The sequence below is a fragment of the Notamacropus eugenii genome, chromosome 6, assembly GCF_028372415.1.
Source record: "Notamacropus eugenii isolate mMacEug1 chromosome 6, mMacEug1.pri_v2, whole genome shotgun sequence".
NCBI classification, from domain to species: Eukaryota; Metazoa; Chordata; class Mammalia; order Diprotodontia; family Macropodidae; genus Notamacropus; species Notamacropus eugenii.
The window spans coordinates 281,283,106-281,309,794 of record NC_092877.1 but is presented as its reverse complement, the minus strand read 5'-3'; the positions used below and the strand labels follow the sequence as shown (position 1 = coordinate 281,309,794).

Genomic DNA, 26,689 nt, shown 5'->3' with positions numbered 1-26,689 from the left:
CTTACTGGCTATGTGACTTTACTATCTTATCTGTCTCAATTTGCTCATTTGTAAAATGAGGAGAGCAGTAGTACCTACCTCCTGGGACTGTTGTGAGGATTAAATGAGATAATATCCATAAAGCACTTTTCAAGCCTTAAAGCCTTATATAAATGCTAGTAGCTATATTATTTTTATCCTTAATTTTCTTCTTCTTGTTGTTACCATTACATTTTAAGGTTAAAAACAAAAGTCTAAGCTTCATTCAATATATTAGCTATCTGTCTTACTCTCCTACTGCATCCAGGGTCATCTCCAGTCATCCTGATCTATATCTTCCCACTGGACCCAGATGACTCCAGAGGAGAAAGTGAGGCTGGCAACTTTGCACAGCCCTCCCTCACTTCAATCCACTTCACTTGCATGTTATGGCTTCACCTTCCTGATGTCACTGTCCTCTTTGAGAAGGAAGGACAAAAGACAACAACAATATCTGTCCTAGATACTGTTACCTGCAGATTTGTTAAACAAGCCACCTGTGCCTTAATTCAAATCTTTGATTGAGCTAAGATCCTTAGAATACTGTATAGAAGAAAAGTTGTCATGTAACCATTTTTGATTGCTTTTTGGGTGCAGCTATTCATCCAGTTATGATTCCAACTCATTATGCTGTCATTTAGCCTATTTCTTTGTATTTTTTCAATAATAATAGCTTGAGAAATTTTTACCAGATACTTCACTAAAGTATAGGCAAACTGTATTTAGGGTTCTTCTGATCTGTCATTTGATATGTTAGTATTCCATAAGTTTGAATTCGTCATATGGGAATTTAGTCCACCAGTGTAGGTTTCAACTTCTCTGTCACTTAGTAAATGAATCTTAGGGAGTTGCCCGAGGCTCACAAATGTTAAACATTTGGCCGGGGTCTCACAGCTACTAAAAGTTAAGAGATAGGTTTTGAACCCAGGTCTCTGTAATTCCAAGTCTAGTGTTCTCTATTATGCTTTGTTGTCTTGGGCATTTTAGTAACCTGGTCAAAAAAGGAAATAAAGTTTGTTTAGCTTGACCTATTCTTGATGAAGTCATACTGGTGTTTTTTTTTATGATCAAATCTTCCCCTTTCCAGATAGTTGCTAACCATACCTCCAGTAACATGTTCCAGAGTTTTGGAAGAGGTCAGGCTCAGTGTAGTTGGCAGGCTCTTTTTTTAAAATTAGCACTTCTTCTTTGTTGTGGAGTATATCTTCGATAGCTAGCTCTCAGATCCTGGCTCATCAGTCATTTCTGCCATTTGTTCCTCCCCCTCTGCCGCCCCTGGTCCTCGCTTTAGCTCATTTGAGATGGTAGTCTTGGGTTCATTATGGGAAGCTAAGTGATCTTATCCTTTTAAGTCATAATTGTTTGCTTCTGTCCAGTCCAGAATGGATCTTGTTTCTCTTTGGTAGAGAAAACAATAAGAATAAGAATTAATAAAAGCTCTTCTTTGCTTTTGTTAGATATCGTTGTCCCATCCACTCTAGCTGTTGGTCTTGTCCCTTTACTGATCCTTGTGTTCTTGTCAAGTTCACTAAAAAAATTGTGTTTTGTTTAACTCACCTCATCAGCCTCAAGTCATTGTCAACCTCAGCAGTTTTGTCATTATTCTTATTAGGATTATGGTATGTTCTTTATTCATATTATATTACCTGCTTTTCCATCTTCTTGTCTTTTAAAAATCCAGGTCATTAAATGAGTTCCTTTTATATGACTATAGGTCTCTTTAGATAACTCTTTTTTTGTATTTGGATTGTTTTTTTTCTCAGAATTTCATTCTTGAGAGCTTCATTGAGCTGACACTTTGTTAGAATTTTAGTCCATAGGTCTCTAGCCATCTTTCCTTTGAAATTCTTGTATCATTTATTTTCTAGACTGTTTATACTGGCAGTTAGCATTTTATTTTAATTTATTAGGTATGCCTTATTTCTCATGACTCTGAGCAAGTCATTTATCCTCTATGTGCTTCAGTTTCCTCAACTGTTAAAATGTGAGTAATAATTACATCTACTTCTCAGGGTGGTTGTTAGGATCAAATAAGATAATATTTGTAAAGTTCTTGGCACAGTACCTGGTACATAGTAGGAACTTAATAAATATTTGTCCTCTTCCCTTCCTTTCCTTTATAAACTCATAGAAGTCATTGCATATATGTGATTGTGTTTTTCCCATAAAGCCTAGTATGATACCTTGTGCACTGTTTAGTAAACATTTAGTGAATGAATAAAGTGCTCCTTCCTCCTTGTTGCCTCTTGTTTCTAACTGAATGAGGTAGTGGGTTAATTATAGGAACACCAGATCTGAAGATTTGGAACGGTTTTCAGAAAAGTGCTGCTAATTATGGTGAGCAGATCTTTTCATAGTTCTGTGCTCTGTGGACCCAATAAAAAGCTATTCGAACAGGTATTCGCTGGGTACAAAAAAGTACCTTTCTCTTTCAACTGTTTGGACCCCCTTCACAAATCTTTTCCCCGTATTCATTTTTTGGGTAATCTGTGCTGATGTAACCACCTGTGTTAGCTCTAGGGATTTGCAGGGTGATTTTAGATTCTCTTAGCATCCTATCTTTTAATTAAGCAGATTTTACATATGTGTATATGTGTGTGTATATATACATATATATTTATATGTGTATATGTATATGTTTATCCATTCCAGAAAGCAGTTTGTAATTATGCTAAAGAAATCCATACCCTTCAAATTAGAGATAACATTACTAGGCATACCCCAAGGAAGTTAGTATTAAAAAATAAAGATCTCCTATAAACCAATATATTTATAGAAGCACTCTTGGTTGTTGTGAAGAACTAAAAACAAAGGCAATGCCTGTTGATTGGGGAATGGCTAAACAAATTGTGATAATAAATGTAGTGGAATATTATTCCCCATAAGAACCAATGGGCATGAAAAATACTGCAAAACATGGGAAGACCTGTATGAGCTAATGCAAAGTAAAATAAACAGAACTAGGAAAACAGCGCCCAATAATTATAGCATGAATGGCAAGGAAAACTATGCACAATCATCACAGTATAATTGGAAAGAAAAATAACATTAATAAAAATAAAAACTAAATATTCTGAATTTATAATGACCGTGCTCAACTCCAAAGATAAGATATGAAAATATATCTCCTTCCCTTCTTTGTAGAGGTGGGAGATCGTGGTTTGGAACACGGTATAGTGTTAGACTTAGAAGATGGGTTGGTTAGTTTTGCTGAACTTTTTTTTCTTTTTTTATTCTTTGTTACGGGGGATAGCTCTGTGGGAGGGAGAGAAGGGAGAGAAGGGAATTGAAAGTGATGTGAAAATCAGAGGTATCAATAATATTTTGTTAAAAAGTCACAAACACCTTTCCAGATTTTTTCTGTCCTTCAGCTTTTAGTTGCTTTTGTTTCAGTTTCATTCTTTCAATCCTCTCAGGATGACATTTAGCCTCTTTCTCTCTTTTCCAATATCGATGTGATCTCCTATAGAGTATTGCTTATGAAAGCCTGCTTATTCCCTACAAATTACCTTTAAGAATGACTTCTATGTGTTTGTGTGTTATTTTAATAAATATTTTTATAGATGAGAAAGTAGGTCTATGCTTGTTGATGTTCTCATGTGATTAGTTGGATTTGGCAATAGCCAAGCTTTTTTCCAATGTGTCTCTTTCCACTTCAAGTTTTCCCTTCCAGTCAGGTGTTTGGTGATTAAGTCACTTTTTAGCTACATTTGGTCTCCTTTTTATGGCAGTTAATTAATATCAGATAAGCTTCTGAATGACTTTTGGAGAGGCAGTATGGTATAATTTCAAGATGTTGTTCAACTATTAAACTGTATTTTGGTTATATTTGTAAGGAAGCATTACATAGTGGATTGAGAACTGATTTCAGAGTCAGAAAGACCTGAATCTTTCTTAATAATATCTGTGACACATACTGATTGTGTGGCTCTGACCAATTCAGTTAACCTGTCAGTGTCTCAGGCAACTCTTCTGAGATTATAGGTACCTGCATAGAAGGTGCCAAGATGCATTGATAGAGGCAGTGTCTCACTTGGAGCTCTCTATATGGATGAACTCATAGGCCTAGTTTTTATGATAAGGTTGTATAAAATTGTCATAATGTTGTTTTCTATATTTACTATATAATTTCCTATATCTCATTTTACTTTATTAATGACTCAAACAGATCAAATTTAAGTTTTAGTAACCTTTATGCCTTTAAAAAAATTGTATTTTTTAGTTTTATATTAAATGTGATCTTTTGATTTCCAGCTAGTCACTGCTATGACTTTTCAAAGATAGCTGATTCAAGAATAACTGCCACATGAATGAGTCTGTTATTTTTTATTAGCCTCATATTTTATTGAGAAAATAGAGACTGTTTAACTGTAAGCTCCTTTTTTGTGCTTTCTGTATATCTCAAAAGTCCTTCACATCTTTCCTTATTCTTTCTTCCTTTCCTCTTTTCTTTGCTAAGGCATGATGCTTCTTTTCACCGGTGCTAATCCTTCTAAAGGTACTCTGAATCTTATCCCCTAATGTATTCTGCTGTAGAGAAACCTCACAGTTATCCCTTTTCTTTCTCTAATCTTTAATCTTTTCCTGATCTTCTGTGCCTGTTGCCTATTAAACCCATCCTTGTCTCTGTGCTTCTGAAAAATCTCTCAATAGACTTTACCATACTGTCATCCTACATTTTCTCATAGCAGAAAGGTGTCTATATCTCTTGCCTTCACTTCCTCTCCCCTCACACTTTCTTTTAACTCTTTACAATCTGTCTTTGCTTTTAGATACTACTCACTGATTCATCTTTCTTCATAATTACCAGTTATTTTTCAGTTATCAGATCTGATGGCATTTCTTAATTCTCATTCATCTCAGTTTTTCCAGTTGGCTTAGATTGGATACTTTGTCCAGTGGTGTCAGACTTAGAAATGGGGTACCATTAGCATCATTGTAGTTACTGTGTATGTTGTTTTCTTGGCTCTGCTTATTTCACTCTGTATCAGTTCATACAGATCTTTCCATGCTTTTCCCTATTCATCACATACATCATTTCTTACAGCACAATAATATTCCATTACATTCTAGTGGCAAGACTTTCCTCATATTTCAATGAAAACACTGAAACTGTTTGCTAAGTTCTCTGTCTCTTCTCTTCCTCGTCTCACATCACTCATGCGACTATGTCCTCCAACACTCTTTCACATGAGGATGTGACCCTTGTCTTTTCCCAAGGCAAACTCTTTACATCATTCTTACTATCACTTATCTTCAGTCTCTCTGTACTGTTTACTTCCCTACTGTTTACAAAAATGCTGTCTTCTTATCCTTAAAAAACCCTCTTTTGAACCAACCAACATGCCCTCTTCCACTCTCCCCCTGTTATTGTCAACCATATCTCTCCTCCTTTTTGTGGTTAAACTCTTTGAGAGCCATTCTGTAATTGATGTCCCCATTTTCTTTCCTCTCACTCCCATTTTAACTCTATACTCTGGCTTCCAGCCTTGTCATTCAACTGAAACTGCTGATCCCAAAGTTATCAGTGATCCCTTAGTTACCAGATTTAATGGCCTTAATCCTCTTTCTTCTTGACCTCTTCAGCTTTTGGCATAATCAATCACCTCTTCTCTTTGGTATTTTTTTCCCTTTAAGTTTTTGTTACACTGCTCTGTCCTGGTTCTCCTCATACCTGTGTGATCACTCCTTAGTCTCTTTTACTGAATCTTCAAGCTATGTTTGCTTATTATGGGTATCTAAATCTCAAAGCTTCATTCTGGATCTTCTCCTTTTCAGTCATTTCACTTAGGTATCTGATTATCTCCTGTGGCTTCAGTTATCATCTTCTTTGCTGATGATTATCAGATTTACTTATCCAGCCCTAATCTAATAATAGCTAACATTTATATAGTGTCTTTTATATGCAAGGCATTAACGCTGAACTCTTCACAAAAATCTGATTTTATCCTCACAACAACCTTGGGGGATAGGTGCTGTTATTATGTCCATTTTACAGTCTAGGAAACTGAGGCAAGCAGGTCACATAGTGAGTGTCTTAGGCCAAATTTGAACTCAGGTCTTCCTGACTCTAAGTCCAGTTCTCTATTTATTATGACACCTAAATCTAACCTCTTTCCTAGCTTGGAATTGGACATCTTGAACTGATTTTCTTTTGGCCATCTTATTAACCTTCACATATCCAAAACTGAATTCCTTATCTTTCTCCCCCAAATCCTCTATTCTTCCTAACCTTCCTATCACTGTCAAGGGCAGCACCATCCTCCCAGTAACACAGGCTCACAGCTAAGTCTCATATTCAACTCCTCACTCTCTCCAATCTCTTGCCAGGCCTTCTTAATTTTTACCTTCCTAACATCTCTTGTATGTTCAGCCTTCATTGCCAGTGCCCTGATGTAGACCTTCACCATCTCAGACTTAGAGTATTTCAGTAGCCTTCTGGTTGGTCTCACTGACTCAAGTCTTTTCCCTTTCTAGTCCATCTTCCATTCAACTTCCCAGTTGAATCTGGAAGTTGAATCTGAGTCTGAAAATGCCAATCTCCTATACTCTCCCCCCATCCCAATTAAATTAACTCTAGTGGCTCCCTTTTGCTTCTTGGATCAAATGTAAAATCTTTTATTTGGCATTTAAAATCGTCATAACCTACTCTCTTCTGTGCTTACCTTTCCGCTGCAATCTTTTTACACTTTACTCCCCTCCACATTCTGTAATCTAATGATGGTGGACTTCTTGCTGGAGAAATGGTGGGAAAGAGAAAAATAGTGTAAGGAGGGAGATCATGCTGGAGGGAACACAATTGAGAGGCCACAGATTGATAATTATCTTAAAGATAAAGTAACAGTATCTCATACAGACAGTGGTGGAAGAAATGTTTGGTGTTTGTGTGAAGGTAGCAACATAACCAATGAGGAAGTCCAAAGAGGCATGAGTAAATGATGTCATTAAAGAGAAAGGCGATAGAAGAAAAGATGGTCTGGTTACATAGTTAAGGTGAATGGATGACTAGTGGAAAAGCCAACTGTTCCATTGGAACTTACATGATGTAAGGAGGAAGCACCTTCTACTATGTTGGGTCGACCCCCTCCAGCAAACTTATGGGAGCAGGTGGGCATCTGTGAATATTGTTGTCTTTATTGTTTTCATTATTGGAGGGACCTTCTCAATTGATCAGATAAATCTATTTTATGTATGTTGTTGCTGTTCAGTCATTTCTGACTCTTTGTGACCCTTTTAGGGGTTTTCTTGGCAAACTTACTGGAGTGGTTTGCCATTTCCAGATCATTTTATATATGAGGAAACTTAGGCAAACAGGGCTAAGTGACTTGCCCCGGGCTATATACCCAGGAAGTGTGTGAGGCCATATTTGAACTCAGGAAGATGAGTCTTCTTAGCTTCAGGCCCAGTACTTTATTTGCTCCACTTGGCTGCTCCATATATTTTATGTATACTTAACTATTTTCCTGCAAAGAACAGAGCTCCTTGAAGGCAGCAATTATTTCATTTTTGTCCTTGTATTACCAGTGCCTGGAATAGTTCCTGATACTTCATAGGTACTTAAATTTTTGTTGGTTGATTGAGTTATATTTTTTCAGTATTCTTTTTTGGATGATTATGACTCATGTATGTTAAATTATCTTGGATTGCTAATAATTGAGTATTTCCTAGGGTTTTAACTATTAAATTTTGACAGGTATAATCTGTATTATAATTAGTAGAAAAAAATTAGGTGAAAATGGAAATAATCAGATAGATGAAAAAATGGCTTTACACTGGGATTAGCATTTATGAAAATTGATTTTCAAAGTATGAGAAAAAATTTCAGCTTTGGGAGGGAATTTTCAAAATAATATTTTGTCTTTTTGTCTCGTACTTTAGTCTGAACACACCACCTGGAACCAAAGTTAAACTCTCGGGCATTATTGATATAAAAAATGGATTCCTGCTTTTGAATGACTCAAACACTGTAGTCCTTGGAGGTGAAGTAGAACACCTTATTGAAAAATGGGAGTTACAGAGAGTAAGTATCTGCTGTAGAATGTTTTATGTTGGTAAAGTAAATTGAGCAGAATATTTACATAGGACATTTGATATAGAATCCAAGTATGAAACTATGATTTTATCCACATAAAATGCATTTCTAATGTTATTGCCCTCTTTAGGCATTATTTAAGAATGTTCTCCTTTAATAAAGATTTAAAGTTCACAGATGAATTGTTTCTTTGTATTTTAGATCAACAAAAAGTAACACTGTGGGCTAATCAAGACCTATATCTGTCTTTTTTATTTTTGAAGACTTACAGTGCCTTTGGAGTAGATGTAAGCTTCTCAGTCATTGGTCATCTCATTATGATTATTGTGGATGTCCTGTCCAGTTATTGATGGGATGAGAATATATTGATAATGCTGTATGTCTGTGCACTTTTTCTTATTGCAACTTATAATATTCAAGAAGGAGGAAGTGATTGAAGCTCTGGCAAAGGGAAGTAACTGAAGCACAAGGCTTGTTTCTATAAGATAAGAAGTGAACAAAGCCCTAGTTGAAGACTATGGAAAGGTGTCTGCTTTATTTTGGCTTTCGTGTATGTCTGTTATCTCAGTTAGAAGGCAGAAATCAGGGGCAAGTCTGTTAGAGAATACAGGCTCATCATGAGAGATCAGGTTTGTCAGGGGAAGCAGCCATCAAAGGAGGAGGGACAAGTTGCACATAGTGTGGGTGTAAGAAAAGACAATTTTATCAAAGTCTGAATCAAGAAAATTCCTCCCTACAGAATCTTTTAGAGTAAGTCAAAATAAGGGTGAAATCTAGAGTATAAGAAGTTTCTAATAGGCTCATCCAGACTTCCAAGAGAGTGCGACAAATTCAAAAAAGCAATAGCCATTCCCTCTTGAAATCCCAGGGGATGTATCTTTGGGATCCAGATAAAGAAATGTTGTATTGTTTTGTGCAGGGGATAGGGTAAAACTTGGAATAAATAGCCTTGGCCAGTGGGTTGAAGGTGAAGTACACAAGATGACTGAGTTGGAGAGCAATGGGGTGAAAAACCTTGCCCAAGATTTTTCAAACTCCTATATGCCAAAACTAGTTCTGGGGAAGGAAGCAGATTTCAGAAGTCTGAGTAAGATTGCTTTTGTAAACTATTAGAGGAGACTGTTGTAAACTGTGGAGTAAAATTGCTTTGGAGTTTCATTATAATTCTGTTCTCTTGTTCCCATCCATTGCCTTCTAAGTCCCCCACAGCATTTGTCCTGATTGCTACCACTTTTCAAACTGTGGAGAGTTTGGTACTTGATTTGTATCTCTCTAATGAACTGAACTTCATTTTACTTTGTATTATATGTATTTGTGTGCATATATGTCCTATTGGATTGTAAGCTTCTTGGGGCAAGGACTGCCTTATTCATCTATAGTCCTCAACCCTTAGTACTGTTTCTTGAATATATTAGGTACTCAGCAAACATTGACTTTTTGATATTTAATAATGGGGGTCTTAGAGCCAAGACTTATGTTTTTGAATCACCCCCAAAGCAGTAAAGTAGGATAAAGTTTCTGGGAGTTTTTCAGGCATTCTGATTTCATGCTACATTCCTTTTTTTTTTTTTTTTTTAAATCTGTTTTTGAGAATGACTGCTTTTGGAATAGCTCCTTTTGGATAAAAGAGGGTAGGATTTGAGTATGTTATTAATGCTAAAGATTGACTTGCTTATGATCCTGATAATGATATAATTTAATATTTTGTAGCATGTGGTATTTTATAACTTCTTTTAATTGTATTGGTTTAAATAAAGCATAAAACATCTTAACTCAGAACTAGCTTTGCACTAGTTTTAGATAAAAAGAATGTCATTGTATAAAAGTGAATTCAGAGAAAATATATTGTTTGCTGTTGTTAATCTTTTTTTTTTTTAATGTGGAACAAACTGTGCAAAATACAATGATATTTTACTATCTATTGACTGCAACATATCCTTATGATTCCAGCCCATTAACTGCTGTCTGTGCAATAAATCAAGGAAAATTCTCTTCCAACTTCATTCTCTGCCATGTTACTTTTAGACATTGCTATTTGGAATATTATTTCATACATCTGGACTTCCCTTGTCAATCCACGTAGGGTTTTTTCCTTAGCAGTAGATTTTTAAATATATACCTTAATGTCATTATGGTTCTCTGCAGCTTTTGCAGGCTTTCTGGTCTGGTAACCATAGCAATGAGGGAGCCATAGAGAGTCTCAGTTACTCAAGCAGCTGGCAGGTGGGTTATCAGTACATGGGAATTGTGCAGATAAAAATCATAGCCATAATGTTAATTTGGGAAGTTAGGGAGTTCTAAGCATTAAAAAAAATAAACAGGGAAGGGAAATCATTAGAAGCTATTTAAACAAAATGCTGGTAGGTAACTATGGGCAGGTGATGTAGCTATACCAAAATGACAGCAGAACTGTAAAGAAAAGAGGTCAAGACTTAGGTATTTGAGTGCTAAATGCAAACAGACTCTAGGTAGTTTGTGTCAAATATAATTTTTCAAATTAATGTAATTCTCAAGCATTTTAATTCTAGATATGACATGTCCTTTTTGCTTCATTTGCATTTTATGCTTACTTTTTTATATTGGTTTAGTTACTCTGAATACATCTTATATTGTCTAATACTTAAAATGATTTTATCCTGAGCCCTACATGATTTGGATAGATTAGCTTTAGATTCAGCTTTTTTTCTTTCGACTGGTTTTTCTCCTTTAATATTACACTGCCTTACGGATTTGTGATTTAATCCATATGGATATTTTCACTGCAGTCACTTCCTTCCTCCTTCTCTCTGTCCTGTCAATCTCACATATCTGCATCATAGTAGATCCTTTCATGTACTGCTGTGGTTCCCAATGTGGGAAGTACTTGCATCAATGCACTAATGCACCACTTCTCTCACTGCGACAGCTAGGGAATTGTCTGAGCATTTAGAGGTCATGAAGATAGTAAAAACCAAAGGAAAGACATCCAGGTCTTCCTGACTTTATGCCATGTTATCTCATTTTCTATTCATAGTAATATTGTAATTCATTTTAGTGTTGTCACTGTAGCCCACTCCCCCAAGTCAGAAGTATATTATTGTGATATCTATTTTAGTCATTATTTTTGCTTTTTTCTTTACTTATTTTTTGTATACATAAATCTGTAGATTTTTTTAAAAAGTTTGCTTTTTATTTACTGCCTCTTGCTCCTTAATATATGATTTCATGTAAGGGCATCTAGGTAGTGAGTAGATAGAATGCTGGGCCAGGAGTCAGGAAGAGTCATCTTTGTGAGTTTAAATCTGGCCTCAGACAGTAGCTGTGTGCCTGTGGGCACTTAATCCTATTTGCCTCAGTTTCCTCATTTGTAAAATGAGCTGGAGAAGGAAATGGCAAAGCATTCCATTATCTTTACCAAGAAAATCCCAAAGGGGCTCACCAGGAGTCAGACATGACCAAAATAACTGGACAAAAATGTGTGAAATAACTGAACAAAAATATATTGGAAGAAACAAGAAAAAAATTAAATGTCATGGAGATACAATGAGGATTGCACAAGACTAAGCAGCTACTATGTTGAAGGACCATAGTTATTAGAATACTATATTTTGTAGAGCAAAAGAGCTGGGGTTGTAACCAAGGGTAGCTTACCCAGCAAACTTAATTATAATCCTTAATTTAATTGGAAAAAATGAACATTTAATGAGCTGAAAGACTTTAGATGTTTGTGACAAAAATAGCAAAACTTAAGAAAAAGCTCGACATATAAGATCCAGGAGAAATATAAGGTAAATATTAAAACCCATTTATAAAGAGACTCAGTAAGGTTAAGTTCTTTACTTCTTATATATGAAAAAGTTATCAGTACTCTTATGACTGTCATTTATTTGGGTAGTTTGAAAGAAAGGTTTGAGGTGAGCTGTGTATGATGGAGTGATTAAAAAAACTGTGTAAGGAGAGATAAAAAGGAGTAATTATTTCATACAAATTAGCATAAAAGGCAGAGCTGATATAGAAGAAGTTAGTGAGGAGTGCTGGAACCTTACTTGCGTCGGGAATGGGTTAAAGAGAGAACAGCATTTTTATCTAGAAGAGTATAACAGTCTTCCAAATTCAGAAAAAAAAATAAAAGAGCAAGGGAATAGGGCAGGGGGAAGAATAAGGGAGGTACTTTTTTGGGGATGGATGGGTAGATTATGGAATAGGAAGGCAACGTAGCAGGTAGAAGTAAAGCAGAGAAGTGAGGAGAGGGCTAGGGGAAATAAGAGGAGAAGAACAGTGAGCAAAAATAGGAAGGAAGAAAATATGGAACAGGTAATTATAATTTAGAATGTGAATGGGATGAATTTACCCATAAAATAGAAGTGAAGTAGCTGATTAAAAATTTGAATTCAACAATATATTGCTTTTAGGAAACACTATAAAAATGAGAGATACACACAAAGATAAAAATAAAAGGCTGCAGAATTTATTATGTAAAAAAAGTGGGGGTAATGCCAAAATAGATTTTATCAAAAAAGAAAAATAGGTAAATAATGCCATGTGTCACCATTGTTATTTAATACTGTTTTAAATCATTTAAAATTATTAAACAGTGTAAAAAACCAGAAAATATGCCTGCCTAGACGCAGGAACTATATGAATATAAACATAAAATATTTTTTACAAATAAGGTCAAATTGAGATAATTGGAATAATATTTATTGTTCGTGAGTAGGTAAAGCCAGTATAATTTTTAAAATGACAATTTTTACCCAACTAATCTATTCAGTGCCATCCCAATTAAATTGCTAAAAATTATCTTCCTGAGTTAGAAAAAATAATAACAAAGTTCATCTGGAAGGACAAAGGGTTAGGAATTTCAAGGAAACCAGGAAAAAAAGATGTAAAGGAAGCAGATTCAGCAGTATCTGACCTTAAACTATATTATAAGGTAAAAGCATTGTTGAAGTGTAAAATGGATAATTTCGATTATTTAAAATTTTTTCTCGTAAAAATAAAACCGTTGTAGCCAGCAATAGAAGGAATGCAGAAAATTGGGGAAAAAAACTTTCATAGACAATCTCTCAGGATATAATTGTGTTGGAATAGTACTGTGGTATAGAAAATTATGAGCTGGTTGATTTAGAAAAACATGGAAAGACTTGGACTTATGAAGAAAGATGCTACCCATCTTCAGAGAGAGATGACAAGTGGAACTATGCATAGTATGGTCATGTATATATATGTGTGTGTGTGTATGTATATGCCTATGTATACATATATGTATGAGCGTATATGCATATGTGTGTATGTTTATAGATATCTATGTATATGTATGTATGCATATATCTGAGTTTAATTGGAGCCTTCTGAGAGGGGAGGAATAAAGAGTGCGTGCCAGAAGATAAACAAAAAGGAAGCAAAAAAAAGCTGGGTAGCTTTGAAAACAGTGAGTAGTATTTATTATATAGGTTTTCTTGAAATGAAAATTTGTTTTATATTGAATGATCTCTTATGTTTTGCTCAGTGTGTGGCAATGTTCTTTTTCTTTTTTTTTTTTGTATTTAAGTGTAAACTGAATTAAAAAAAAAAAAAGCAAAGGGCAAAAAAATTCTTGCCCAGTTTGTGCAAAGTAAACAAAGTAAACAAAGTAAATCTGGGATACGGTATAGTCAATCCTTCATCACAGAAATGGATAATATGTATGGAAATTTCAGACTGTGGTGTTAGTAGCCTGGATGCTGTGGAACAGTAATAAATCACTATTACTAGTATTTATTAAATAATGGAGTTATTATTTAGACTGTGGATAGGACATAAGTAACCTAGTAATTATCCTTGATGGAGTTACTGTTTTTAAAAAATACCCCATTTGACTGTACTATAAATAAAGGAAGAAATCAGTGTAAATTGTAGAGATACAAAAAAAAAAATCTGGACCATTTTGGTAGATAAATGTTTCACAGAGTTGTAATAAAAATCTTTGTTGGCTAGAATTCATTGTTTGAACATCCTTAGGGAATCAGATTGCGTAAGTGTCTTCTCGATATTCTGCCAGTTTCAGGTACTCGTATAACTTATTTCTGTTCTTCCCTGTAGAGTAATATATAGGGAATGGACTTCTCTTGGTAGTAACCAAATTGTGATAACCACTATTAAAACTTTATTCCCTTACTAATACTTTTAGCTCATCCTTTGGCACTTTTACAAACTTTCTGGTTCTGCTTTTTTGGGGCTTTTGATTACTCAGTGTAAAGTAAGCCAATCCAGATTACTCTGGGCTCAAAGTAATGAGAATCTGTTTATGAATATATTTATTCCCTCTTCCTTTGCAAGAAAAATTCCTTGAGAATGAATTAGGTTTCTACCTCCAGTTATTGAAATTAAATTAAAAAATTGTAAAATAAATCTTTACATGCAATCTAAGTACACATGTAACTATCACCTTGTTGGAGCTATTAGGTCCTTTAAAATTTGGTCCTGGCTGGACTTTGCTTTTCTGGGACTCCCTATTCATTCTTAGTAGATGGAAACCCAGTACTGTGAATTAGGAGACCTATGTTTTAGGTTTTTTTAATTAATTGGTTTTGTGACCTTCTCTGATCTTCACTTTCTTCTTTTGTAGAATGCAGAGATTGGACTAGATAATTTCATTTCTAAGATTTTGGAGCCAGAACTTGAAACCTCCAGATTTCTAACATTTAAATCATCTTCTATTTATGAATCCCTTATCACCTCCCCTCTGCCCGCCTTCCAGTTATCTTTTGTACTGTCTCTTATCTTTGAGGAATTATCTTGTGTACTCTAAGCCAGAAATGTCATTTTTTTCTTCTACAAGATTTGAATTTGAATTAATTCAATTTTGTTAGCAAACCCTGAACTCTTTTTAGCTCTGTAACTTCCTTCAGTTGACTTTCTGTCTTTTAAGATAAAAACTCTCTTCTCCTTGTACTACTCCCTGCTCTTTTATTTGCATTCACCTCGTCCCTGCCACTTTTTAGTACTTATGTGCCTGTGACTTCCCATTCTACTATGCTCTTAGGAATCTCATTCTAACATTAAGAGACTCATCTTAGACTTCTTCCTCTCATACTTTCTGCCATTTTGTGCTAATGGAATTTTGTTTCCTTGTGACATTTGCTGCTTTTCTGGTCATTCTCTTCATTGCAGAATACTTATCTCATGCTTTCTGATATATTGGCCTAGGAGGAAGAGTGAGCATATTTTTTGTTCCCTCTTCCAGTTGATGACATTTCCTTTTCTGTGTATATATTGAGGTCCCTTCCAACATCCTGACCTCAATTTTCATTAGTATTCTGAGTTTCCATGGCATTTATATTGATTCTCTCTTAGATACTCCCAGGGATGATAAATCTTTACATGCAATGTAAGTACACATGTAACTATCACTTTATTAGAGCTATTAGGTCCTTGAAAATTTGGTCTTGACTGGACTTTGCTTTTCTAGGACTCCCTATTTGTACTTAGTAGACAGAAACCCAACACTGTGAGTTAGAAGACCTGTTTTTTTAAATTAATTGGTTGTGTGACCTTGGGCAAACCACTTCTCTGATCTTTACTTTCTTTAAACCAGAAATGCCAGTTTTTTTTCTTCTACAAGATTTGAATTTAAATTAGTTAAATTTTGTTAGCAGAATCTCAACTCTTTTTAGCTTCATAACTCCGTTCAATTCACTTTCTGTCTTTTAACATAAAAACTCCCTTCTCCCATAACTGTGCAGTCTCCACGTTTCTGAACTCTAAAATTCACTTTTGTGATTGTAACTTTTATTTCTCATTCCTGCTTTAAAAAATTAATATTTTCTCCCAATTACACACAAGCCGTTTTTAGCTTTCATTTTTAAACATTTTGAGTTCCAAATTCTCTTTTTTCCCTCTCCCCTCTCCCCACTCATTGAGAAAGCAAGCAGTTTGATATATAGGTTATAAATATTCAGTCAGGCAAAACACATATCCATATTAGTCATGTTGTGAAAGAAAACATAGACCAAAAAAAACCCCAGGGAAAATAAAATTTTAAAAATGCTTTGATTTGTATTCAGACTCTGTCAGTTCTTTTTTTTGGAGATTGATAGCATTGTTTTGTCATAAGTCCTTCAGAATTGTTTTGGATTATGGTATTGCTGAGAATAGTCATGACATTCACAGGTGATCACTGGATAATATTGGTGTTACTGCATATTTCTCCTGGTTCTGCTTATTTCACTTTGCATCATCTCATGTAAATCTTCCCAGGTTTTTCTGAGAGCATCCTGCTCATCATTTCTTACAATAGCACAATAGTATTATGTCACAGTCATTTATCATAACTTGGTCAGCCTTTCCACAATTGATGGGCACTCCCTTTAGGGAATTTCCAATTCTTTGATACCACTAAAGGACTTGCTATAAATGTTTTTGTACATGTAGGTCCTTTTCCTTTTTTGTTTTTTTCATTTCTGTGGGATAGAGATCTAGTAGTGGTCTGGGTCAAAGGGTATGTATGATTTTATAGCCTTTTAGACATAGTTCCCAATTGCTCTACAGAATGGTTGAATCTGTTCACAACTCTGTCAACATTGCATTAGTATCTCAGTTTCCCCACATCTCCTCCAATATTTGTCATTTTCCTTTTCTGTGATATTAGCCAATCTAGTAGGTGAGGGGTGGTACCTCAAGGTAGTTTTAATTTGCATTTCTCTAATCAGTAGTGATTTAGAGCATTTTTCATATGACTGTAGTTAGCTTTTGTAGTAGTTATTTTGTCTGAAAACTATCTGTTCACATCCTTTGACAATTTGCCAATGGGGAAATGGCTTTTATTTTTACAAATTTGTTTGTTTCATGTTGCTCAGCTTCAACTTGTCCTCAAAATGAACTTCCTTTGTACCTATTCCTTCTCTGTGGGAGGAAGTCATGCAATAGTGCTTACTGAATTTTCCAAGGACTCATTCTCAAATGGGCACTCACTATTGCACTGTAGTCCTTTTATTTTTATGAGATTGTATTTCTGTTCCCTCCCTTTCTTCTCTTGGATTCTTCCTTGTATCTGTATCCTCTTCTATTCTTCCCTTAGATTCTAGGTTGTCGCTTTCTCAGTCAATTAATAAACATTTATAAGTGTGTCTTATATACCAGTCACTGTGCTTGGTGCTTGAGGAGTATGACTAAAGTTCTTAGCAAATATTGTGAGGAATGTGCTAGACAAATGACACACTCTCTCTCTACATATACGTGTGTGTGTGTGTGTGTGTGTGTGTGTGTGTGTGTGTGTGTGTGTGTATTTTACCCTCTGGTTCTAGAATATCAGGGCAGTTTTCCTTGATAATTTCTTGAAAGATGGTGTCTAGATTCTTTTTTTTTTCATCATGGCTTTCAAGTAGAATAAAAATTTTTTAATTGTCTCTCCTAGATCTATTTTCCAGGTCAGTTGTTTTTCCAATGAGATATTTCACATTGTCTGCTTTTTTTAAAAATTCTTTTGATTTTGTTTCATAATTTCTTGATTTTTCATAAAGTCATTAGCTTCCATCTGCTTCTTCAGTGAGCTTTTGGACCTCCTTTTCCATCTGGCCAATTCTGCTTTTTAGGGCATTCTCCTCATTCACTTTTTGTATTTCTTTTGCCATTTGGGTTACCCTATTTTTTAAGGTATTACTGTCTTCAGCATTTTGGGGGGTTCCATTTAGCAAGCATTTGACTCAATTTTCATGATTTTCTTGCATCTCTCATTTCTCTTTCCAGTTTTTCCTCTACTTCTCTTACCTGATTTTCAAAATCCCTTTTGAATTCTTCCATGGCCTGGGAGCAATTCATATTTTTCTTGGAGACTTTGGATGTAGGAGCTTTCACTCTATTGTTTTCTTCTGATTGTATATTTTGGCCTTCTCTTGTCCCCAAAGGAATATTCTATAGTTTGATTCTTTTTCCAGTTTTGCTTATTTCCCTACCTATTTACTTGACTTTTGAACAAGGAAGTTCTCTGCTTAAAGTGGGGGAGGTGTACTGTCAGCCTCTCAAGACCCCCACAATCTGGGGACCTATAGCTTCAGAAACAGCTACTGTGGCTGCCCCTGCTGCTGCAGGCTCCTCCTCCTTCTCCACTGCCCTGGGGCTGGGGCTGGACCATTCTACTCTCTGGCACAGATTTTCTCTACTGACCTTCCAATTTGTCCTCAGCCTTTTGAGGTCCTGAAGTCTGGACAGAGATTTAGTTCCCCCAAGGCCTACTTAGGTCCCATATATGTAGAGAGAGGAGTGTGTCTTTTGTCTAGCACATTCCTCACAATATTTGCTAAGAACTTTGGTCATACTCCTCAAGCACCAAGCACAGTGACTGGTATATAAGACACACTTATAAATGTTTATTAATTGACTGAGAAAGCGACAACCTAGAATCTAAGGGAAGAATAGAAGAGGATACAGATACAAGGAAGAATCCAAGAGAAGAAAGGGAGGGAACAGAAATACAATCTCATAAAAATAAAAGGACTACAGTGCAATAGTGAGTGCCCATTTGAGAATGAGTCCTTGGAAAATTCAGTAAGCACTATTGCATGACTTCCTCCCACAGAGAAGGAATAGGTACAAAGGAAGTTCATTTTGAGGACAAGTTGAAGTTGAGCTACATGAAACAAACAAATTTGTAAAAATAAAAGCCATTTCCCCATTGGCAAATTGTCAAAGGATATGAACAGATAGTTTTCAGACAAAGATATCAAAGCTAACGGTAGTCATATGAAGGATGCTCTAAATCATACTGATTAGAGAAATGTGAATTAAACTACCTTGAGGTACCACCCCTCACCTACTAGATTGGCTAATATCACAGGATATGAACAGATAGTTTTCAGACAAAGATATCAAAACTAACTATAGTCATATGAAAAATGCTCTAAATCACTACTGATAAGAGATATTGAAAGAATTCACCAATTGCCCTCCTGAAAGAGATAAAAGGAAAAGTCCTAGGAATATTGTAGCCAAATTCCAGAGCTTCCAAGGCAAGGAGAAAATATTGCAAGCATCCAGAAAGAAGCAATTCAGGTATTGTGGAAACAGTCAGGATAATACAAGATCTAGCAGCTTCTACATTAAAGGATCAGAGGGCTTAGAATATGATATTTCAGAGGTTAAAAGAGCTAGAATTAAAACCAAAAATCACCTACACAGCAAAACTGAGTATAATATTTCAGGGGGAAAAAAATGAAATAGAGAACTTTCAAGCAGTCTTGATGAAAAGACCAGAGCTGAATAGAAAATTTGACTTTCAAACTCAAGAATCAAGAGAAACATGAAAAGGTAAATAGGAAAGAGAAATCTTAAGAGACTTACTAAAGTTGAACTGTTTATATTCCTACATGGAAAGGTATTATTTGAGACTCTTGAGACTTTTCTCAGTACTAGGATAGTTAGAAGGATTATATATATAGAGAGAGGGCACAGAGTGAGTTGATTATGAAGGGATGATATCTGAAAATATAAAATTAAGAGGTGAGAGGAATATATTGGGAGGAGAAAGGGAGGAATAGAATAGGGTAAATTATCTCTCACATAAAAGAGACAAGAAAATATTTTTTCAATGGAGAGGGGAGGGGAAGTGAGAGGGAAAGAGTGAACCTTACTGTCATTGGATTTGCCTTTAGAAAGGAGTAACATGCACACTCAATTTGGTATGAAAATCTATCTTACACTACAGGAAAGTAGGGGAGAAGGGGACAAGTGGGGGTGGGGAGGTGATAGAAGAGGGGGCAAATGGGAGGAGGGGATAATTAGAAGTAAACACTTGAGGAGGGACAGGGTCAAAAGAGAGAATAGAATAAATGGGGGGCAGGTTAGGATGGAGGGAAATATAGTTAGTCTTTCTCAACATGACTGTCATGGAAGTGTTTTGCATGACTTCACATGTATAACCCATATTGAATTACTTGCCTTCTCAATGGGGTTGGGTGGAGAGGGAGGAAGGGAGAGTTTTAAAAATGAATGTTAATAATTGTTTTTACATGCAACTGGAAATTAAGACATATAGGCAATGGAGTATAGAAATCTATGTTGCCCTACAAGAAAGTAGAAGGGAAGGTAATAAGAGAAGGGGGAGATGTGATAGAAGAGAGGGCAGACTGGGGGAAGGAGTAATCAGAATGCACACTGTTGAGGAGGGCAGAGATGGGGAGAAAATTTGGACCTCAAAATCTTGTGGAAGTGAATGTTAAAAACTAAAAATAAATTAATGAATAATAAAAAAATTAAACTAGAAAGTGGACACCAACCTGGAAAATTGGAAAAGATCAACTTTTCTATAGCAGAAAATTTTTGTACTTATGTTTTCTTTTTATTATGAACTTAAACCTCATCACTTAAGTATACAGTATGTGAAATAAACAGGAAGATTGTGGAACTGTGAACTTATGTTGACATGTTTTTTAAAGTTAATATTTAATTTAACAAGGTAAAAAGAAAATTGTCTTGTTTACATCACTCTGATTTTTTTGTTTTCTTTAAAAAATATGGATACTCTTTCTTTTTTGCACTCTGCCATGTCTCACTAACTCATTTTCTAATTAACTAATGGCAACCAACAGGACATTAGTAATTGTTGATGACTGTGTATTTTTTTTTTGCTTCTTAAAATTTTTTTGAGTGTTATCTGTGTAATTATGGGAAAACTGTGGAGACTTCCTAAGGATAGACAAGAGTTTCTGTCTGCAGACTTCATCTCAGGATAACATCCGTTCATTGATCACTGCTTTGTAGTTCTGTTCATTTGGTACAAATGGTGGCTAAGTTTTTTTTTTTCTTACTCTGGTACTTTAGCCATCCCTTAGGAATTGTAAAGATAATTCAACAGTGGGAAACCTTAGGAATAGTTTGGAACTGGCAATAGTGCATTCAGTAGAAAAGAACTGGATGTTGGAAGAAGAATGTAGGGGACTAGATATGGAATGGGGAGAGACTGAGTAGAGGAACAGTTAAAAGACTGAGTGTAGAAGATGGGTCAGACATGTCTAGTCTGCTCGATCAATTAATAATGCCCCTGATGGAGACGAAAAGAATTGTAGAAATATTTTTAAAATACATAGAAGAAAACAGAAGTAAGTTTATAAGAGGTCACAGACAAACAGGATAGTATTGTTTTTAATGTGTTAATTTAACATATATTTTGAAAAGAAGCAATCTATCTTTAATAGTAATTCCCAGTTTCTTATAAATTCCTTTTATTCCTGTTCTTTGTATATGGAGATAATCATATTTGTTGATTTTTATCAAGTTGACAGCAAAAGAAAATTTGGGAAAAAAGATATTGCTTCTGTTAAAGTTTCACAGAAATCACAGAATATCAAAGTTGAGAGGAACACTAGAGACCATATAGCCTAAGAGTTCTTAACCTGGGGTCCATTAATTTGTTTCAAAAAATATTTTTATTTTATTTTATTTATTTTTTATTTAACTTTTAACATTCATTTTCACAAAATTTTGGGTTCCAAATTTTCTCCCCTTTTGTCCCCTCCCCCCACCCCAAAACACCGAGCATTCTAATTGCCCCTATCACCAATCTGCCCTCTCTTCTATCATCCCTCTCTGCCCTTGTCTCCATCTTCTCTTTTGTCCTGTAGGGCCAAATAACTTTCTATACCCCTTTACCTGTATTTCTTGTTTCCTAGTAGCAAGAACAGTACTCCACAGTTGTTCCTAAAACTTTGAGTTCCAACTTCTCTTCCTCCCTCCCTCCCCACCCCTTCCCTTTGGAAGGCAAGCAATTCACTATAGGCCGTATCTGTGTAGTTTTGCAAATAACTTCCATAATAGTCATGTTGTATAAGACTAACTATATTTCCCTCCATCCTATCCTGTCCCCCATTACTTCTATTCTCTCTTTTGATCCTGTCCCTCCCCATGAGTGTTGACCTCAAATTGCTCCCTCCTCCCCATGCCCTCCCTTCCATCATCCCCCCCCTGCTTATCCCCTTCTCCCCCACTTTCCTGTATTGTAAGATAGGTTTTCATACCAAAATGAGTGTACATTTTATTCCTTCCTTTAGTGGAATGTGATGAGAGTAAACTTCATGTTTTTCTCTCACCTCCCCTCTTTTTCCCTCCACTTTAAAAGTCTTTTGCTTGCCTCTTTTATGAGAGATAATTTGCCCCATTCCATTTCTCCCTTTCTCCTCCCAATATATTTCTCTCTCACTGCTTGATTTCATTTTTTTAAGATATGATCCCATCCTCTTCAATTCACTCTATGCACTCTGTCTCTATGTGTGTGTGCATGTGCATGTGCATGTGCGTGTGTGTATGTGTAATCCCACCCAGTACCCAGATACTGAAAAGTTTCAAGAGTTACAAATATTGTCTTTCCATGTAGGAATGTAAACAGTTCAACTTTAGTAAGTCCCTTATGACTTCTCTTTGCTGTTTACCTTTTCATGGTTCTCTTGATTCTTGTGTTTGAAAGTCAGATTTTCTTTTCAGCTCTGGTCTTTTCATCAAGAATGCTTGAAAGTCCTCTATTTCATTGAAAGACCAATTTTTCCCTTGAAGTATTATACTCAGTTTTGCTGGGTAGGTGATTCTTGGTTTTAGTCCTAGTTCCTTTGACTTCTGGAATATCCTATTCCATGCCCTTCAATCCCTTAATGTAGAAGCTGCTAGATCTTGTGTTATCCTGATTGTATTTCCACAATACTTGAATTGTTTCTTTCTAGCTGCTTGCAATATTTTCTCCTTGACCTAGGAACTCTGGAATTTGGCCACAATGTTTCCAGGAGTTTCTCTTTTTGGATCTCTTTCAGGTGGTGATCTGTGGATTTCTTGAATACTTATTTTGCTCTCTGGTTCTAGAATCTCAGGGCAGTTTTCCTTGATAATTTCATGAAAGATGATGTCTAGGCTCTTTTTTTGATCATGGCTTTCAGGTAGGCCCATAATTTTTAAATTGTCTCTCCTGGATCTATTTTCCAGGTCAGTTGTTTTTCCAATGAGATATTTCACATTCTCTTCCATTTTTTCATTCTTTTGGTTTTGTTTTGTGATTTCTTGGTTTCTCATAAAGTCACTGGCCTCCATCTGTTCCATTCTAATTTTGAAAGAACTATTTTCTTCAGTGAGCTTTTGAACCTCCTTTTCCATTTGGCTAATTCTGCTTTTGAAAGCATTCTTCTCCTCATTGGCTTTTTGAACCTCTTTTGCCAGTTGAGTTAGCATATTTTTCAAGGTGTTATTTTCTTCAGCATTTTTTTGGGTCTCCTTTAGCAGGGTGTTGACCTGCTTTTCATGCTTTACTTGCATCTCTCCCATTTCTTTTCCCAGTTTTTCCTCCACCTCTCTAACTTGATTTTCAAAATCCTTTTTGAGCTCTTCCATGGCCTGAGCCCATTGGGTGGGCTGGGATACAGAAGCCTTGACTTCTGTGTCTTTCCCTGATGGTAAGCATTGTTCTTCCTCATCAGAAAGGAAGGGAAGAAATACCTGTTCACCAAGAAAGTAACCTTCTATAGTCTTATTTTTTTTCCCCTTTTCTGGGCATTTTCCTAGCCAGTGACTTGATTTCTGAGTATTCTCTTCACACCCACTTTGCCTCCAGATCCTCCCAGCCAACAGCTTGGGGTCTGAGATTCAAATGCTGCTTCCCAGCCTCAGGGCTTTGGGTGCGGGCGGGGCTGCTATTCAGTGTGGGATTAAGTTGAGGTGCTCAGGTGGGGACAGGGCCACCACTCAGGGCTCAGTTCCGTCAGGGGGTTTATGAAGAGACCTTCAACAATGGATCCGGGCTCCTGCCTGTTTTGGGAGCCCCTGTCTGCTCCTGCCTCCACTGCTGCCTCCCAGGGGGCCTGAGTTATGGGGGCACCCCACTCCCCTCTCGGCAAGCCGAGAAGACCCTCTCACCAACCTTTGGGGCCCGTGGGTGGAGGACCCGCACGGCCGCTGGAGATTCCGTCCCTGGAGCCTGCTGGGATCTGCTCCCCTTGGTGCTGTGCTGCCAAGGCAGGGCTGGGCTCGGCTTTGGGTCTGGGGCGCGACGGACCTTTTGCGAGAGGTTTTCAGGGCTCTGTGGAACAGAAATCTCGTCCACTCCGTTGTTCTGTGGCTTCTGCTACTCCAGAATTTGTTGGGAGTTCTTTTTTACAGATATTTTATGGGCTGTGGGTTTGGAGCTAGTGTATGTGTGTCTTTCTACTCCGCCATCTTGGCTTCGCCCCCTCAAAAAATATTTTGATAATTATATTTCAATACAATTAGTTCTGTTAGGATTTTAATCTTACATATTTTTCTATGACTTAAAAATACTATTTCTAGAAAGACTCTATAATCTTTACCAGATTGCCAAAGGAGGTCCATGATACAAAATACTTGACCTAGTCTAACACATACAAGAATTCCTTCTACAACATCCCTCACAAATGCTTATCCAACTTTAACTTGAAAATATATAATTACCTCCTGAGTTGGTGTGTTCTGTATCTAGTTAGCTCTATTTGTTATGAAGATTCCCCTCACATAAAGTCTAGATATGCCTCTGTAACTGAACTATTTCTGTAATCTGGACCCAAGCAAAATAAATCTAACTTCTCCTCTACAGAATAACCTTTCAAATGCTTGAGGACTATTGTTGTACTCCCTTTAAAATTTTTCTCTTTGTCAGGTAATGGGTGAAAGTTATAGAGAGGCAGATTTCAGGATAATGTGAGAAAAAATTTTATAAGAATTGAATCTGTCTCATACTGGATTAAGCTGTGTAAGGAAGTAATGAGGTTTTCATCACTGGAGGTCTTTAAGAAGAGCTGGATATCTTTCTGTTGAAGAAGTAGTGAAGGAGAGACCTGTTCAGGAGCAGGTTGGACTTTGAGGTAGCATTCAGCTTTGAGATTCTGTGGTGGTGAAAAAATCGGCAATAAATACTTATTAAAATCTTGTTTGAAAAAAAGTTTATTTTCTTCATTTTAGTAAAATTTGACTTTTGGTGACAGTGAAATATTGTAGTTATCTGGTGACAGTCTATATAAGCTAAGTAATAAAATTAGGATATGGATTTCAGGAATTTTTAAAAATTTTTTTGTAAAGACAAAAGACACATTTTTGCAAATTTGAAAAAATATATTCTTTACTTGTTTCATTTTCATGAAAAAACTGATTTTTCTCCATAGAGCTTGTCAAAACACAATAGAAGCAACATTGGAACAGAAGGTGGACCACCTCCTTTTGTGCCTTTTGGACAGGTAATTAAACTTTTACTTTAAAAGATGAATTTTAATCTGGAAAAAGTATTTTTATTGTTCAAACTATATATGGAAGAAATGGTGACAAAAATTGTTCATCAATGAATCATTAAGCAGGCAGAAGGATTTAATAATTGTTCCTTATTTCTTTGCAAAAATAGAATCATGGATGAAGAACCCATTTGTGTTGCCAGTCACTGACCTACACATAATTTGTCTTAGTAAAGAACCACAAATAAAAATCAACTTATAGTTCATTTTCAGAGAATAGACAATTAAAAAATTATGAGGTGAAAACAGATCATAATAAATGATCCCCCCAAATTCAGTATGACTGAATAAATTTTGTGACATTGGTGTAATAGTATGTCATTCCTTAAAAATGAAACATGAAGACTACAAGGAGATATGGAAAGATAGAATGAATTAGTCCAAAGAAAGCAGAATTAGGACAGTACATTCATTAATTATGATTATATTAATTATATTATGATTATATTAATCATATATTATATTAATTCCTTCATATCCCCCATCCCCCTGAAAAAAAAAAACCTTTAGAAGTTTTTATTTGGTTGTTTAAGTTGTGTCCAACTCTTTGTGACCCCAATTTGGGATTTTCTTGGCAAAGATACTAGAGTGGTTTGCCATTTCCTTCTCCAGTTCATTTTACAGATGAGGTAAACAAAGTTAAGTGCTTTACCCAGGGTCATAGAACTAGTAAATTTCTGAGGACAGATTTGAACTTGAGAAGATGAGTTGTTATGATTCCAAGTCCAGTGTTCTATCTGCTGTGCCACCTAATTGCACTGCTTTATAAGTACCTAAATGGAAAAGATATTTAAAGATGAGATCACCAAAAAGACTAATATTTTTTAAAAAGCTTATGCCTATTGATGAAAATGCTTTTTAAAGTTTTGTCTAGGGTTTTCTGTAATTTTAAAATTTAAAACTTATTTTAAAAATGTCATCTAAATTATTATCATTTATAACAAAAACATTTTTTTTAAAAAGGAAATTTATAAACAATATCCTCCCAGGAATATCCACCAATCCATGTTTTTATACCTTCCATATCTTTCAGTCCTGACCCCCACTGTACATTTGATAAAGTCCCATCTTTCCTCCTATTTTCCTAATTGACTGAAACTGCTAGCTTAGCAGTTAACAATCCTCACAGATTCAGCCACTTTCTCTGGTCCTCTTTGGTGCCCTGGGTATCATTTCCACTATCATTCTCCTTTTACTTCTCCCTCAATTTAATTTTGGGAAATTTGTCCAGTGTCTGATCTTGCTTCTCAAAAGGAAGTCAATACAAGATTATAATGGTTTTTATTTTGCTATCAGAAGTCTCTTTCAGATATCTGTACATATGGCTCTTAACTTTTGTGAAGTAGGGCAGGCACCCAGTTATAGAAAACATAGACTAGCATGGGAGGAAATTAAATTAAGAACAAATGTTTCT

General features: G+C 35.8%; 1 protein-coding gene across 1 annotated transcript in view; it reads left to right on the top strand.

Annotated features, from left to right (window-relative positions):
* Positions 1-26,689, top strand: part of TDRD3 (tudor domain containing 3) — a 185,020-nt gene that overhangs the window by 65,504 nt on the left and 92,827 nt on the right. Inside the window, exons 5-6 of the mRNA XM_072617065.1 lie at positions 7,897-8,038; positions 25,153-25,224. Coding sequence (XP_072473166.1) covers positions 7,897-8,038; positions 25,153-25,224 — 214 coding nt within the window. The remainder of the gene's footprint in view (positions 1-7,896; positions 8,039-25,152; positions 25,225-26,689) is intronic.